Below are 14,959 nucleotides of genomic sequence, written 5' to 3'. Positions count from 1 at the left end.
GTGTTTAAAATATGTGAACAACTGTGAAACATGGTTGAAATATAGTGACAAAAATAGAATCAACAGATGACATTGACCTTAGTAGTTGGGTTGGGTGTTGTCAAATTTTTGCACTTTGGGTGAAAAGCGCCAAACTTGGCACACTTATACATTGATCCATTCCGAACATGGCTGGATATGGATCCACCTCAGCAGCGCCACCTGGTGGCCACCAACATGGTGGAAATACTTCATGATATCAATCTACACTCCATATATCATAATTATCTGTTACATTTATACGAATTATCACAGTAATTCATTAAGGGTCAATTGCAACAATGCTGTATATCTTGGATTTTCATCACCACCAGGGGGCACTTGATACGAGATTTGAATTATTTACAGCAATCGTTTTTATCTTTATGATTAAAATAAGGTGCGGTTTTCGCTTGACCTTCAGTAGCTGTTTTCGCGAAAATTTATGTGCTTAATGTTATTAACGTTAAGATTCTGTTGTTATACTTTACTTTAAGATACATTCATATAGTATCATTAGTCCATGTAATACAGTTGTGACGTTTTTAACGTGTTGTTGTGTTAGCATTTCCAGAGTAGCCTCCCTTGAGACATTCGCGAAGGATAAAGTTAGAAATGTTCTCATTTCCGGTGTAGAAATTTCCTGTCATGTTGTAAGTCTGTAAGTCAAACGCAATACGTTGTACGTTGTCTGACACGGTGTCAGTTCTTAAAACGAACAGTAAACAAATATCGGTATTTTGTTCTCAGAATGTCATGAGAAAACGGTGATCTCAGCTGTAATAGTAGCGAAAATTACAGGTCTTTCACGTTCGCTCGATTTAATCTTAGCCTTGGAAACGGCCCCGGGTGAGACGGTCATACACTAATCAGTAAGTGTTATTTTAACGTTGCACGATCTGACATCTGAGATGGTGAAGTATATGAATAATGGTCTATTCTAGTGTTACTGCGTTTTTTGTAGCACTTCTATGCGTTTATGAAACGTCTTATATAACGTCTCCCATAATAATAAAAAGGGGCCCTTGCATCAACGTTCGTACTTTGCTGTGTATTCTTTAATGGTGCGTATAGACGGTGTTGTGAATTCCACAGAGGTACCATACGAGTTCCAGTGGCTGAGTGCGGAATTACCTACAATTGTAAGACGTTGTTGGATGCTAATCCTAACACCAAACTCATCATAGAATAGTGTAGGAGACACAAAGACAGATTATTGAAAGGCAAAAACGATCTTGAGACTTGCTATCCGACTGATTCTATATTATCAACATGAGCAAACGATGTTATGTACTATTGTCAGCAATTTTACACCATCACTTTCTGTATATCATAATAGAACAGCTTATATACCAAACAAAGTATATACGGGTAATCCCACTCCTTAACATAATGAAAGCTCAATGTTTTACATGAACACAGCGCCAGTGAGCAACTGTCGATGGATATTAGGCGCTTTACAAATCAATTATTATTATTAACATACTTCAAATGATGTTATATTTAAAATATTGAACACCTGAGACTTACATGTGCAAAAATACAGTCCAAGATACAAGAACTGCCTCCGGCAAACAACATCTGGGAAAGTTTATTAGGACTCTTTGATTTTGACAGTAGCATATGCTATCTTTTAATGCTTTGTTTATTTAATTTTATTTGTCTCCGTTTACCATGTTTACTGATCCTTTTTGCATGTCAATGTAGGCTTCTGTTAAGACAATTTCAAAATAGTTATCACAAAATGTTTTCCCCCAGTAATAGAGAAATATGTTTTGTGGAATTTGATAACTGTTTGCTTTTTTAATGTTATGTTTTAGTTGATGTTGCCATGATTGCAGGTGTGAGCAATGTCTTCCCCATCAACAAAGCCTCTTCCTGCCCCTACTTTTGGCATCATAACGGATATTCAGTATGCTGATATCGATGACAGTTATAATTTCCAGGGTACCCGTCAGAGATACTACAGAAACTCTTTGAACCTGCTGAAAAATGCGGTAAACTACTGGAGAGATTGTCAACCCAAGGTTGACTTTGTCCTACAGTTAGGGGACATTATAGATGGAAAAAACAAGAAGGATGATGCATCTAGAACTGCCCTAATGGCGGTCATGGCGCCCTTGGCAAGCCTAAGAAAATCTGTTTATCATGTTATAGGCAATCATGAATGTTACAACTTCTCTCAAGATTTCCTGCTTAAATCCGCCCTCAACTCTGCAGCGCGTGTCAACTGTAAGGGAGTAGCAGGGAAGGCATTTTACACATTTCTTGCCTCCCCTGCACTGCGCATTGTAGCTCTCGACTGCTATGACTTGAGTGTTATCGGTACTCCTGAAAATACCCCTGAACACGATGAAGCAAAGAGAATCTTAGAGAGAAATCCAAATGCAGATAAAAATCAGCCACATGGAATGGGAACAGACAGACGCTTTGTGGAGTTTAACGGAGGGCTTACTAGTGGGCAACTTGAATGGCTTGAGCAAGTTCTATTGGAAGCAGACTCTAACAGAGAAAACGTTATTGTTATTGGTGAGTATGTCTTGTAAACCTTGGTCACAGATCAGCATGATCAGCAGATTTGAAACAATTATATTTCAATAGGCATAATGGCTGATTTTAAAATACCGGTAATCAACAGTTTGTTATCAAGGTGTCATGCATGTATCGACCAACATGGTGGACACCTGAATAATGATCTGCGCGCTCAAAATTAATTTTTCAGAAATTTAACATCATTACACCTTCACCATGTTCTTTATCATTTCATCAGTTCCATTTTGTTTTTGTCGGTAGTATATTTGTAAAAGATGTGAGGTCAATAATGGTTTCGTTGTGGCCTTGTCCTCTGTTTATTAAAATAACCTTTGTTACATGAAAGACTGAGGTTAGTAATCATCTTTGAATACAAATTACAGTTTTACAAGTTATTATTGCCTGAGTGGTTGTTTGATCGCACTGTAATATCTTACTTGAATAATCAGTCTGTTGATATGTTATCTTCACAGCAGGGGCGGGTAGCCTAGTGGTTAAAGCGTTCGCTCGTCACGCCGAAGACCCGGGTTCGATTCCCGACATGGGTACAATGTGTGGAGCCCATTTCTGGTGCCCCCCGCCGTGATATTGCTGGAATATTGCTAAAAACGGCGTAAAACCATACTCACTCACTCACTCACTATCTTCACAGCACCCAGGGCAGGGTCTCATATGTACTGTGTTTGTTCCAGGTCACATCCCCATATTTCCTGAAGCATGCGTGGACTATTCCAGCCTGTGCTGGAACTATGAGGATATCCTGCGTGTCATCGACAGACACTCATGTGTGTCGGCCTACATGGCAGGTCATGACCATGACGGGGCATCAGCCGCAGACAGTGAAGGGATTCTACACATCACATTCCCAGCGGTTCTCGAGACAGAGCCAGGGAGCAATGCTTTTGGGACAGCCACAATGTATTGTGATAGAATAGAAATAGTAGGACAGGGGCGTGTACAAAATTATTCAATTAAACTCCGATATCCTACCTTGATTTTATGATGGAAGAATATAGATATGTTCCCTTATGCAGACTGTGATAGAAAGAAGGAAACGGCTAGTGATCCATGTAGTCGGAGTAGCTAGTGGTCCAACTAGTACCAGGCACATAATTTAGTGATCATGCACATAAGTTAAAAAAGTTAGTTATCTGCATTTATTCCATCTTCCCGATGCAAGGGGATTAACTGACTATAAATGTCCAGTTTCCACCCTTGCCGAACTTGGCTGGAATTCCGGAGTTACATTGTGGCTGGACTACGGGTGTATGCATAGTCCAAAATCGCTTAACGAACTGGACATCAGATTCATAAACAACATGGATACAACATGCACATTTCGGTCGACTGAAGGGTTTGCAAAGCATGTTTAGCGCCAATAGGTGTCGACATAATTTTTTGCAAATTTTTTCATGTTTTTAATCAAGGTGCTCAAGTAATTTGATGCACTTCGTGAGGTAAGACCTGTTTTATTACAGTTTAGATCTTTGTCGGATTGTCTTGACTGGGTGCAGCCATTTTGTTTGAAGCAAATGAAAGTGATATGAGATGTTGAATCTGATTGGTCAATAGGAGGGACATAGAATGGACATAACTCATAATAGCCACTGGTGGCGCTATGATCAAACCTGGAAATTCCAGCCTATTTTGATATGGATGAAAACTGGACTTTTATAGTCAGTTAATGCCCTTGCCTTGGGAAGACGTGTTAATTCAGAAAGTTAGTGATTAGGGCACATTTTGTTCCGGGAGTTTGTGAGGCCCACTTGGTTTACAGGGTTTAGGAAGCTTATCAGTTCAGGAGAAATGTTCAGGGAGTTAATGGCCTAGGCACATGATGGAGGTTTATCTTCCAGGCATATTCGGGATGCTTTGATCAGACCACAGTTAGCACCTGAAACTGGTCTTAAGGTCACAGTAAGTTCCAAACAATGATGTTATTCATACAGACTTCCTGTACTTACCTGTATTTACCCGTACTGTAAGGAGCTAATGTGCCATGCTTTTGATTCTGTAAGCTAGTGATCCTGGTGCAGTCTGTTCATTAAGCTTGTGATAGATAAGAGAGATTGCAAGTGATACTGTCTTGCATGTGTTACAGATACTACCATATATTACCAGCACAAATGATGTCAAATTGTCCATACACTGCTATTAATGTCTTGTCACCCAGAGTTAAGCTGCTCTGAACATGCTGAAACCATGTCAATCATATGTCGTTTACAGAAATGTATTGTACCTCGGGCCTACAGGAAGAAAGATACCAAAGGTAGACTTGAATATTGATATTATATATCTACTGCAAGATAAAATATCATAGGTGAACTTGAAGTTAGGTACCACAGGCCTACTTGAAGATTTAGACAGTTCCATAGCTTTCCTTGAAGGTAGATACCATAGGTCAACATGAAGGTAGATACCATAGGTCAACTTGAAGATAGATACCCATAGGTCAACTTGAAGACAGATACCCATAGGTCAACTTGAAGACAGATACCATAGGTCAACTTGAAGATAGATACCATAGGTCAACTTGAAGACAGATACCAAAGGTCAACTTGAAGATAGATACCATAGGCCAACACGAAGGTAGATACCATAGGTCAACTTGAAGATAGATACCATAGGCCAACATGAAGGTAGATACCATAGGTCAACTTGAAGATAGATACCATAGGCCAACATGAAGGTAGATACCATAGGTCAACTTGAAGATAGATACCATAGGCCAACATGAAGGTAGATACCATAGGTCAACTTGAAGATACCAGTAGATACCATTGTCAAATTGAAGAAAGATATATGCTTACGTCTACTTAAGTAAGTTTTGCCTTGGTATACATGCTCTGTCCAGTGTGTACTAACAGGGTCCCACCAACTATATATATGTTTTTGCTGTTCGCAAGAACACATGTTTTGTACAATGTTTGCCCTATTTCATTCAGCATATGGCAGGTTGTGATAAGAGTGCATATCATGATCTATTGTCATGGAGTATTTTTGTGGAAAACATTTAGATGTCTCTACTGGTGCTTCGTATAACTATCAAAGTACTGGAGAGGAGGGAGGGATCTGTTTTGACACAGGCATTTAGCACCAATTATTGTTGAAATATATCACTATTCCCCATTTTGTTTTGATATTATTTTTAACTGAGAATGATTAAAAGTTATTTATGTCCAAACAAACAAGTAGTTTTTAACAATTACTTGTTTGTATTGACGTGAATTAATTTCACAGTTAAAAATAATATCTTTCATAGCGATAGATTTAATAAAATGTTGATGTTGAGTACCTGTGTTTTTAACATGAGATGTTATCACATTGTGAGTCAGTCAAGTTAGAGTGAGTGAGTGAATTTGGTTTAGCGCCGCTTTAAACAGTGTTGCATTTATGTCACGGCGTCCGCTTAATCTGGGAGGAGAGCTTGAAGTGATGCAAGTCATTTACCTCTTTGGTGAGACCCAATAGTGTCGTTATGGTGCTGACAAACCTAGAAACAATTAGGGCGGACCAGGATTCAAACCCATGATCTTAGGTTTCTGGCACGCCAAGGAACGCAACTCTGCATAGCAAATTGTGACGCCTTAGACGACTGGGCCTCCGGTGCTGTATGGAAAATCAGTTCTGTATCTGATCCATGTCTGTCAGCCTTGTGCTCTTATCATTGTGATATTCTTTGGGATTAAATATCCACAAGCAATGTGATATATTGATAGCCACTCTAGTTTATATGCATATTGAAAAATATTCTTTTTTTTACTAAATATGTCATAAATGTATTTCACCATGTGTATTTATATGTGTTTGACATAATAACAATATGTAGCTATATCTGCATGGGATGTGTTAAAGTCATCTGGTCCAGTTGATGAGGCGTTTTATAAGTTATACCTGTTGTGATATGTCAAGTTGATGTCATCACTGCAGCTGTGTTTGTACGGAGTTGTGTATTCAACTCTGGTGTGTGGTGTTCACTACAGATGTGTTCTATGGTGTTATCACTACAAATGTGATATCGCTACAGCTATGGTGTTATCGCTACAGCTATGGTGTTATCGCTATAGCTATGGTGTTATCGCTACAACTATGGTGTTATCGCTACAGCTATGGTGTTATCACTACTCTGTGCTATGATGCGAGTATGGAATGGGTTGGTCCTGTATCGATACAAAGTGATACAAGTTTATATTAGGGTGACAGTAACGTGGTATGAACATTAATTGTAAAATACTATTCTCATGTTTGTTTATGTACAAGAGGTGTGACTTAATGTATTTTTGAGCTACTAACTTTCATTTTTCTTTGATACGTTTCCTCAAACTTGCAAGTGTTAAGACTTAATTTCCAGTATTACAAACTTATAGTGTCATATTGCCATGAACTGGGGAAAGGATGGTCTCCAGGTGATGGTTCTGTTCATGCAATGGCACACCAATCACCATTATATAACTGGGGGTTGGATGGGAGGTGGGGTAAGGGGGGTAAGGTTAAGGGTCATCATTACTCTTTACAGGCTCCAGGCTCCCCCCCCCCCCCCCCCCATCAAACACAACCACTCACAATGGACTGTGATGACGAACGACGCTTGTCACACCATTTGAAGTGCTGATTGTAAAATATATTATCGCTAAACATAATATTTGTTCTCAGGCACGTGACTTTTTTCTCAATGTTGTACCTTGAGACACTACTTTGAATTTGTCAAAGCAGAATTGAGTTTTTCTTTGTTGTGTGTTTCAGCTATTGTCGTTGTCTTTGAACTGAGACTGTTTTGTTAAGCATTATCATAAATATGAATGTCAGTGAGAAATTGACTGCAGTGAAAGTATGCTTGTTAACTTATTTCATTTGTTTGTTTTTTAAGAAAAGTGGGACACCTGTCACCAGGAATATGTATTGGTTGCATACTTGGCATTTTATGACATAAATTGTCAAAACATTTTAAGAGTTTGTTGTTTTTGTAACTAAGCATTTTAGTGAGGAAGCTTATATGTAACCATGGTAACGCTTCATTGGTAATATTTCTGTCGTATAACAACCATCAGCATTTAAGCATTATTTAGTCACCATGAAAGGGACTGCATCATTTTATTGAATCTGTACCCTATTGATGGTTGCAGTACATCTTAAACACAAACACGACTTTGGTTTCAGTGCTGCTTGAAATGAGTGAGTGAGTGATAATAGGACATTGCATCGCCAATATCCCTGCATGGAACAAACAGTCCATGGCAATGATGCTGACAGACCCAAGATTATGATCAGATTGAGTCAGGGATTTGAATCCAAATTCAGCAAATCCTGACAGCAAAGGGTGCTTACTCTGCTCGGTGAACTGAAGCACTTTAGACTTCTGGGGACAGAAAACACAAATAGGAAAGATGATGTATCTTTGATTTATTACAATTAACATGTACCAGTGAAAAACATCTGAATACTTTTGAATACAATAACTTAGCACACTTGTACATCATGAACATCCTATATACAAATGTTATCAGAAATGTGTATACTATGTATGTGTTCTGAGAAAGACAAATCTCTATACAATCTGGGATGAACATGTTTGTCTTCAATAAGGTTTGTCAGGGATCTGGGGGACTATATGTTGTATACCCCGGTACATGTATTGTAATGGTATGTATAACAAAGGTGATCCTTGATGTAATGATATCCCATGATTTGTGAAAACCTCTCATGCCTGTACAACACTATAGTGCTGTCGTAGAGCAGATGCTCACAACTCAGGAGGCAGGCTAAAACCTAAGGAGCCCCATCATGAACATGTTCATACTGCTTCAATATAACCATAGATAGGTGACCCAGATATCAGAGCTGAGTGTGTCAATGTCACAATACTCAAGGAGACAGAACTACCCTGACCATAGCAAAGTACTACATTTTTATGAAAATGTTTAGTCTTAGATACCAGGCCTGGTGCAATCGCAGTTCAGGTCTCCACCATGAGTACTTCACACTGTAAGAACCAAGAGATGCGCCAAACTGGATCAATATGCCACTCAATTTTTCATAGGGATATATTTTATCTTTCCATGATATACAAAATCAATATGTCCGGTGTATATTTAAATAGAATGACCTATCTGATTATCCCTATCAAACATTGAGTACTTTATGTCACATGATGGACACAACAGCACGTTACAAGTTATTTATAGGTATTGTGGCAGATTCTACCAGTTTACTGTTTACGACTTGCATGAAAGATCCTTAACTGTGCTTTGAACAGTATTATAGTTCTATCACGTTGTGTCAGCTTCGTGTGGGATGATACCACTTTGTTGAAACTCACAAGCACAGGTATGGTGCTGATAAACCTAGAAACATGATCATGCAATCCAGGATATGAACACACAATCACAGGTTTCTGGCATGCCCAAAGGATGCCACTCTGCACTGGGTATTGCAGATCCTTGGACGACTAGGCCACCAATGCCCCTTCAGGGAGATATAAAGTGAGGTGTGAGTAACACACAAGACTCCCAACAAGTGGAACTACTCATATTACAGATACAGTTCTAGACAAAGTCCCTGATATTTTTTTCCCTGAGCTGCAAAACTACTTTTTTTAACTTATCAAACCCAAGTGATAATGATTAATCTATGTTCTTATAGAATCTGCAGAGAAATCAGTTTAGATAAATACATATTGAAGGGTTGGTCAGGAAATGGTCTATCAGGAAGGCTTGTTCTCCTTGCCATCAAACATGGACTTGAGCAGCTGCTTCTGAGACTCCCCGGAACGGAACAACCGCAACATCAGAGATGGCTTTCCAGGGGATGGCACAACGTCTTCATCCAGCTCCACACAGGGTGGGGTAGTCAGACAGTGAGGTGTGTTCTTCAGCACAAAGTCTGGGAGGTTGCACGGGTTGAAGTCACAGTGTTTCTTGTGTGATGCTAGCTGCTGCAGCTGTCCCACGAACTCACACCCACCACCTCTGTGTGGACAGGCCACCTGGCAGACAGAAGAAGCTGGTTTTATTGCAACTCCTTCAACAATTAGAGACTACAACAATTTCTATGATTTGTTTGTATGTTATTTAATGCCACACTCAGCAATATTTCAGCTATATGACAGTGGTCTGGACCAGACAATCCAATGATTGACATCATGAGCGTCAATCCACGCAATTGGAATACAAAGACATGCATCAACCAAGTCAGCGAGACTCACCACCCGATGCAGTTAGTCGCCTCTTACGACAAAATTAGTGGCTTCTTTCGGCAAGCATGGTTTGCTGAAGACCTATTCTACCCCGGATCTTCACTGGTCCAATTACAGTGAGTCTGATAAAAACAATATACTACTCAAAAAAAGTTAAAGAACACCCAATCCTTTCATATTACTACAGTCAATCTGTAGTGGTATACATTGAATTTCAAATTTGTATGCATGATATCTCCATATCCCATTTGCTCTCGTAGCTTTGTTTTGAGCCCAATTTGAATAGCATGATACTAAAAATAGCTATCCAATAACATTACCGTACACAGCATTAGAAATTGGTACTAGTCCTATAGTCCTTGCCAAATTGCCCAGTATACAAAATGGGGCAGTTCAATGTAGTCTGACCTTGACCTTTACTATGGTAACTTTGTAGTGTCCTGATACGCAGCTTCTAAGAATTGTATTATATGAAACACACGAAATGTACATCACCATGGGGATCCAGGGTAGAATTTGTCCACGGCAACATGTGCTTGTCACACAAGGCAACTTCAAGGATTAGATGGTCAGGCATGGTGACTTGGTTCATTGCATGTCATTCTACTTTGATAATTTACAGGCCTCAATCATATTGGTGAAATATTGCCGAGTTCTGCATTAAACAAGAAACATATAAAGGTATGTACCATCTGGTCCCCAATGATGTTCTCCAGGATGAAGTCGTGATGGAGCTGGTGGGCTTGCAACGGTTTCCTGTACAAAACAACAGCTGTTATGGTGGTCATTTACACCATCAAGGTGATGGAGCGACTCAACATTGCTTTGAACAAACATTAAACCCAAAATCAGTGGATCCTGGCAGGGCTAGGGGGTGCAACTCTGCACCAGGAACTTCAGCACCTTAGACCACAGTACCGTTAGTACAGAGTGAATGGCCAATGCTTAATGTCATTTGGAAAGAAAGTGCCCTCTTCTTGTAAGTTTTGTACATTAAATTTGCAAAAGTAAAAGAATGTTTAAACAGCAGGATCTTCCACTTAAGTAATGTTACATCCAATATTCAGCTCAATGTAAAAAAGATCCCTCAGGATTTTATCGGTTGCAAAAGTATCCTATACAAACACACAATAAGACTGGAATGCCAACAATATCAACTGAGCCCAACTGTGAGGGTTTTGGACAGATTTTCTTTACTTAATCACAATAAGTTTCGATTAAAAAAAGAAATGCCCATTTATAGTAAACATAAGTCATCCCACATACCGGTACTTCGTCCTTTATGTGCTGTTGGTACAGTTTGATGCCCAGGTCTTGCAAATATACAGACTAAAACAGGTCCTGTTCTACAAAGCCATCTTAGTCAGTACAAAGATGATTGTAACTTCCATACTTTAGAATAGCCTTACAAGTGATAGCGCTAAAACGATAGGAACTCCATACTTTAACATAACCTGACAACAGTCATAGCGCTAAGACCATAGGAACTGCCATACTTTAACATAGAGTTAAGACAGTATAGCGGAAAGATCACTTTGTGGAACAGGTCCCTGATCCCAGGTTGAATTCCTTGCTCTGTTAGCTTGTATCTGTGTCCCTCAATCTACCCCCTGTGTAACCATCTACCACGTCTACAGGCCAGTGCAACCATACCTGTCTTCAGGGCAGGTCCGTCCATGTTTCAGCCAGGGTAGGATACACTGCAATAACACATGGCTAATGTCAATCAATGTATAAACATATACAACTAACATTTTCCTTTGAAAAAAGATAACACACAAAGAGCACCAGTATTGTGCATATAACTTTGTACAATAGGTCAAACTGCCAGACTGACAAGACAAGCTTAGTATATACTGCTCACATGGAATGAATGAATGAATGAATGAATGAATGAATGAATGAATGAATGAATGAATGAAATTAATAAGATAACTTAAAAAATATATATCTAATTTTTTATTAGTTTATTTTTATGGTCTCATACCATGCCTAATGACCAGGATAATTCACAAACAAACCGAATGGACACAAGTCTGGTTGTACCTTCTTGCAGAAACTGTGACCACATGGCGCCCTCTGTGGTTCTGAAAATACCTCCTGGCATATTGAGCAGAAGAGGTGGTGACTGACAGACTCTGGGTTCAAAAAGTAGCGGGGCCTATATGGATGATAAGACAAAAAAGTAAACATTCCTGAATATATCATACTTTTATATTCGGCAAGAATAAAATCCAAGAAAATGCCAATTAGATGTACACACTTTACTAGAGTGGATTCTTCAGCCATACAGTGGAGATGCATCACTTTGCCGCTGCCACCACCACCACCACTTTGCATGAGTCCTGGATATCTTTGGGTTATTGTTAAATGTGAGTGAGTAAGTATGGTTTTACGCCGCTTTTAGCAATATTCCAGCAATATCTAGACAGGGACACAAGAAATGAGCTTCACACATTGTACCCATGTGGGGAATCGAACCCGGGTCTTCAGTGTGACGAGCAAACGCTTTAACCACTAGGCTGCCCCTGAAACATGCAGATTCAGGGGTCTTCTCCATGATTTGTCAACTGTTCACAAGACGAAACATTGTGGCAAGAGCCCAGTTTATTCAGTGCAGCTGCCTGTCATCTCGCTAACCATGCTAACTAACTCAGCTCACCTGCTTACTTTTACTGGTAACTGGACATTTGGTACCCTTGGAGATCTGTACCCATACTTTATTGGCAGACTCGTACCCAAAGGTTAGAGTGAGTGAGTGAGTGAGTTTGATTAAATTAAGATAATTTGTGAGATTTTCAGCTATTTGGATTTCATGGGCAGATTGTTCAATAATAATAATAATAATAATAATAATAATGATAATAATGCTATTTATATAGCACAAAATCCACATCACTGAGGGACATGCTCAATGCGCAAATAGCAATGGTCCATGGTTCCATTTCAGACATCTTGATTTAAAAAATAAATGGGTTTGAGTCCTCCAAGTTTGGGTACAGGTCAGCCAAATAAAGTATAAATGCTCCAAAACAGGTACGAATCTGACAAGAACCTTAAGAACAGACTAGGTGAGACATTTTCGTTGGGTAAAAATCTCTGTGGGTATGGATCATCTAGTTTACGCAACCCTTAGGCCCCCATTTTTATTTTGGGGTATATTTTGTTTTTTGTCATCAAAAACTGGTTCTCCCAGGAGAAATTGCTTGGGTGAGATCAAGCAATCTCAGGATATATCATTACAATGTAATTTTCAATGGTTACCATGATGCTATAATCAAATGAAAGCAGATAAATAATCTCTCTGCTACTGACGCTGGTGTTCCACCCTTGACACTGGTTATTTCGTTTACACAGGACGCCAAGGTGAGATTCTGTAACTTTACTAACGGGTGTGGTCGAAATGAAAAAGGTGTAGAATCGTCTTGGTACAATGTATTACTCCCTGTGCCACATTTTATTTTCGTAAATCTGAACATTTCTTATCTTTATCTTTATTCTTTAGTCGCCTTTTGTCCTAAACTGTGGAACCACTACGTGTTCCTTTGGGTAAAGGGAATCCTTAGAATATTATCCTTTGTTTAGGATGATGGCAGAGGCTTCAAGTAGTTACCCTTCTTCAGTTAAAATATTTGTGTCGGATGTCTTTTTATCCTGTTTTCGTTTAGACATGATCACTGCCAGATTTGAAACCGCCGCGTTTGTTGTCAGCTGCTGCTCACTTCCGTGACTTTTAACCGGGACCGTCCATGAAAAAATAAATCCAAAATTGGGATTGGGTTTACTTACACTGACACACTGACAGAGTTGGTCATTTACTTTTTCTTTTCAAACATCTGACCTAACATGATGCGTTATATAAACCTGGTTATGTTATTAATTAATACTGGCAAATACCGGTATATATGCTATAGATGTTGAAGGTGTTCACAAAGCATATTTCGTTTCCACTTATTTTCCATTTTATAGTGGTCCATGGAATTTAATCATCTTCCGGTATAAACACACGTGGGGTGGTTTATTTACTTGTGTTTTTACGTTCTTATACCAGGAGTTTTGTACAAGTAAGACAACTTGCAAAATGGCAGAGTTTGTACAACAAAGTATTGAGGAAATGCTTCCAGAACTGGAGCAAATGGAAAGAGTAAAACTGTTCACTAAAGCAGAAACAAGGTGAGAACTTGTAAAAGATGTGTCAATGTGTGCGAAGTGTCAACCATATGATACATCATGTACAGATCGAGTGAACTGGGAAGGGGTACACATTATGTTAAAACCAATATGAAAGTTTTCTGTCACATTGAAGACACCGAGGTTGACAATGACTGTCAATTTTCCGAAGTCGCGAAATGCCATGTGTCACTTGATTTTGCAACTTAAATTTATCGCTAATATTGGCTCAGGCTGTCAGCTGTTGCTTTCGCTCCACAGATACCTCGTGCCTCTTTGATCCTTTGGGTTAGTTGTGTCAGGGTATGTCACCCCCAACTCTATCCCTAGCCCTTGGATTCCCTTTCGGATCAAGCACCCCTCATGATCCTTAGGGTTGGGCACCACTTGCCAATCAAACACCCAGTTACGACCCTTAGGGTTATGAGGTAGGGTATGGGTATTCACATTGAGGTAGACAATTGGGTGTTGATGACTTGGTAAACAAGCACTAATTACTTGTGGTAGCACCCATGGTAAAGTGTAGGCTAATTGCTTAACTCATTAGCCAAGCATAGATGGCAATGTCAGTTTGATCCTTCACGTGGCGCAATTTGAAATCTGCAAAAGGGTGCCCAGTAGAGTGAACTACTTCCATGAACTCATAGACAAAACAATAACATTTGGTAATAGACGTCAATATTGCTTACAAATCTTAAAAAATAAAGGACAATATACTATTTCGAATCAAATGATATGCCAGTTGTCTAATAATCTATCAATTAATAGTGCATGTACGGTAATCCCAACTCCAATCACCACTTACTGAATAATCCTCTTGTCCTTCTCAGCTTGGATATACCTTCCGGATTATTCATTAATAATATAGTATTTATTAATGCAAAGAATCCTTCAAAAGAAGTACAAATACTTACCATATTTTAGATTAAAGATTTTATTCACAAAAGAACCTGCAAAAAACACACTCAGAAACATTTACATTAATTGCAACCAATGAAAGTGTCTTTCAGTTTGGAAGTGATCCAACCAATCATATGCCTTCTTGTA

At 39.1% G+C, this 14,959-nt stretch overlaps 3 protein-coding genes across 7 annotated transcripts in view; 2 read left to right on the top strand and 1 right to left on the bottom strand.

Annotated features, from left to right (window-relative positions):
- The first annotated feature begins 630 nt into the window (after nucleotides 1-630).
- Nucleotides 631-7,493, top strand: LOC139468503 (manganese-dependent ADP-ribose/CDP-alcohol diphosphatase-like). 5 transcript variants are annotated; one of them, XR_011653693.1, is made up of 4 exons: nucleotides 660-890; nucleotides 1,860-2,547; nucleotides 3,243-5,001; nucleotides 5,078-7,493. XR_011653693.1 is itself a non-coding variant. In XM_071250493.1 (3 exons), the coding sequence occupies exons 2-3, from the start codon at nucleotides 1,869-1,871 to the stop codon at nucleotides 3,551-3,553; spliced, it is 990 nt and encodes a 329-aa protein (XP_071106594.1). In that variant the 5' UTR covers nucleotides 631-679; nucleotides 1,860-1,868; the 3' UTR covers nucleotides 3,554-7,493. The 5 variants fall into 5 exon arrangements, 4 of the variants coding, with proteins under 4 accessions (XP_071106594.1, XP_071106595.1, XP_071106592.1 ...); XM_071250493.1 differs by having other exon boundaries at nucleotides 631-679; nucleotides 3,243-7,493; XM_071250494.1 differs by having other exon boundaries at nucleotides 654-679; nucleotides 1,839-2,547; nucleotides 3,243-7,493.
- Nucleotides 7,494-8,928: 1,435 nt separating this feature from the next.
- On the bottom strand, nucleotides 8,929-13,427 carry LOC139469617 (RING finger protein 151-like). Its single transcript, XM_071251837.1, has 5 exons — nucleotides 13,356-13,427; nucleotides 11,789-11,903; nucleotides 11,396-11,442; nucleotides 10,432-10,498; nucleotides 8,929-9,532 (listed from the first exon to the last, which is right to left on the bottom strand). Exons 1-5 carry the CDS (start codon nucleotides 13,412-13,414, stop codon nucleotides 9,251-9,253), a joined length of 570 nt encoding a protein of 189 aa, XP_071107938.1. The 5' UTR covers nucleotides 13,415-13,427; the 3' UTR covers nucleotides 8,929-9,250.
- Nucleotides 13,428-13,729: 302 nt separating this feature from the next.
- LOC139469616 (U3 small nucleolar RNA-associated protein 6 homolog) overlaps nucleotides 13,730-14,959 on the top strand; it is a 172,842-nt gene continuing 171,612 nt past the window's right edge. The window contains exon 1 of the mRNA XM_071251836.1: nucleotides 13,730-13,915. Within this exon, the coding sequence (XP_071107937.1) occupies nucleotides 13,824-13,915 (92 nt within the window). The 5' untranslated portion in view covers nucleotides 13,730-13,823. The remainder of the gene's footprint in view (nucleotides 13,916-14,959) is intronic.

The sequence above is a fragment of the Haliotis cracherodii genome, unplaced genomic scaffold (genome assembly GCF_022045235.1).
Source record: "Haliotis cracherodii isolate W230 unplaced genomic scaffold, xgHalCrac1.p SCAF_2, whole genome shotgun sequence".
NCBI lineage: Eukaryota > Metazoa > Mollusca > Gastropoda > Lepetellida > Haliotidae > Haliotis > Haliotis cracherodii.
This window is presented reverse-complemented; position numbering and strand designations above follow the sequence as displayed.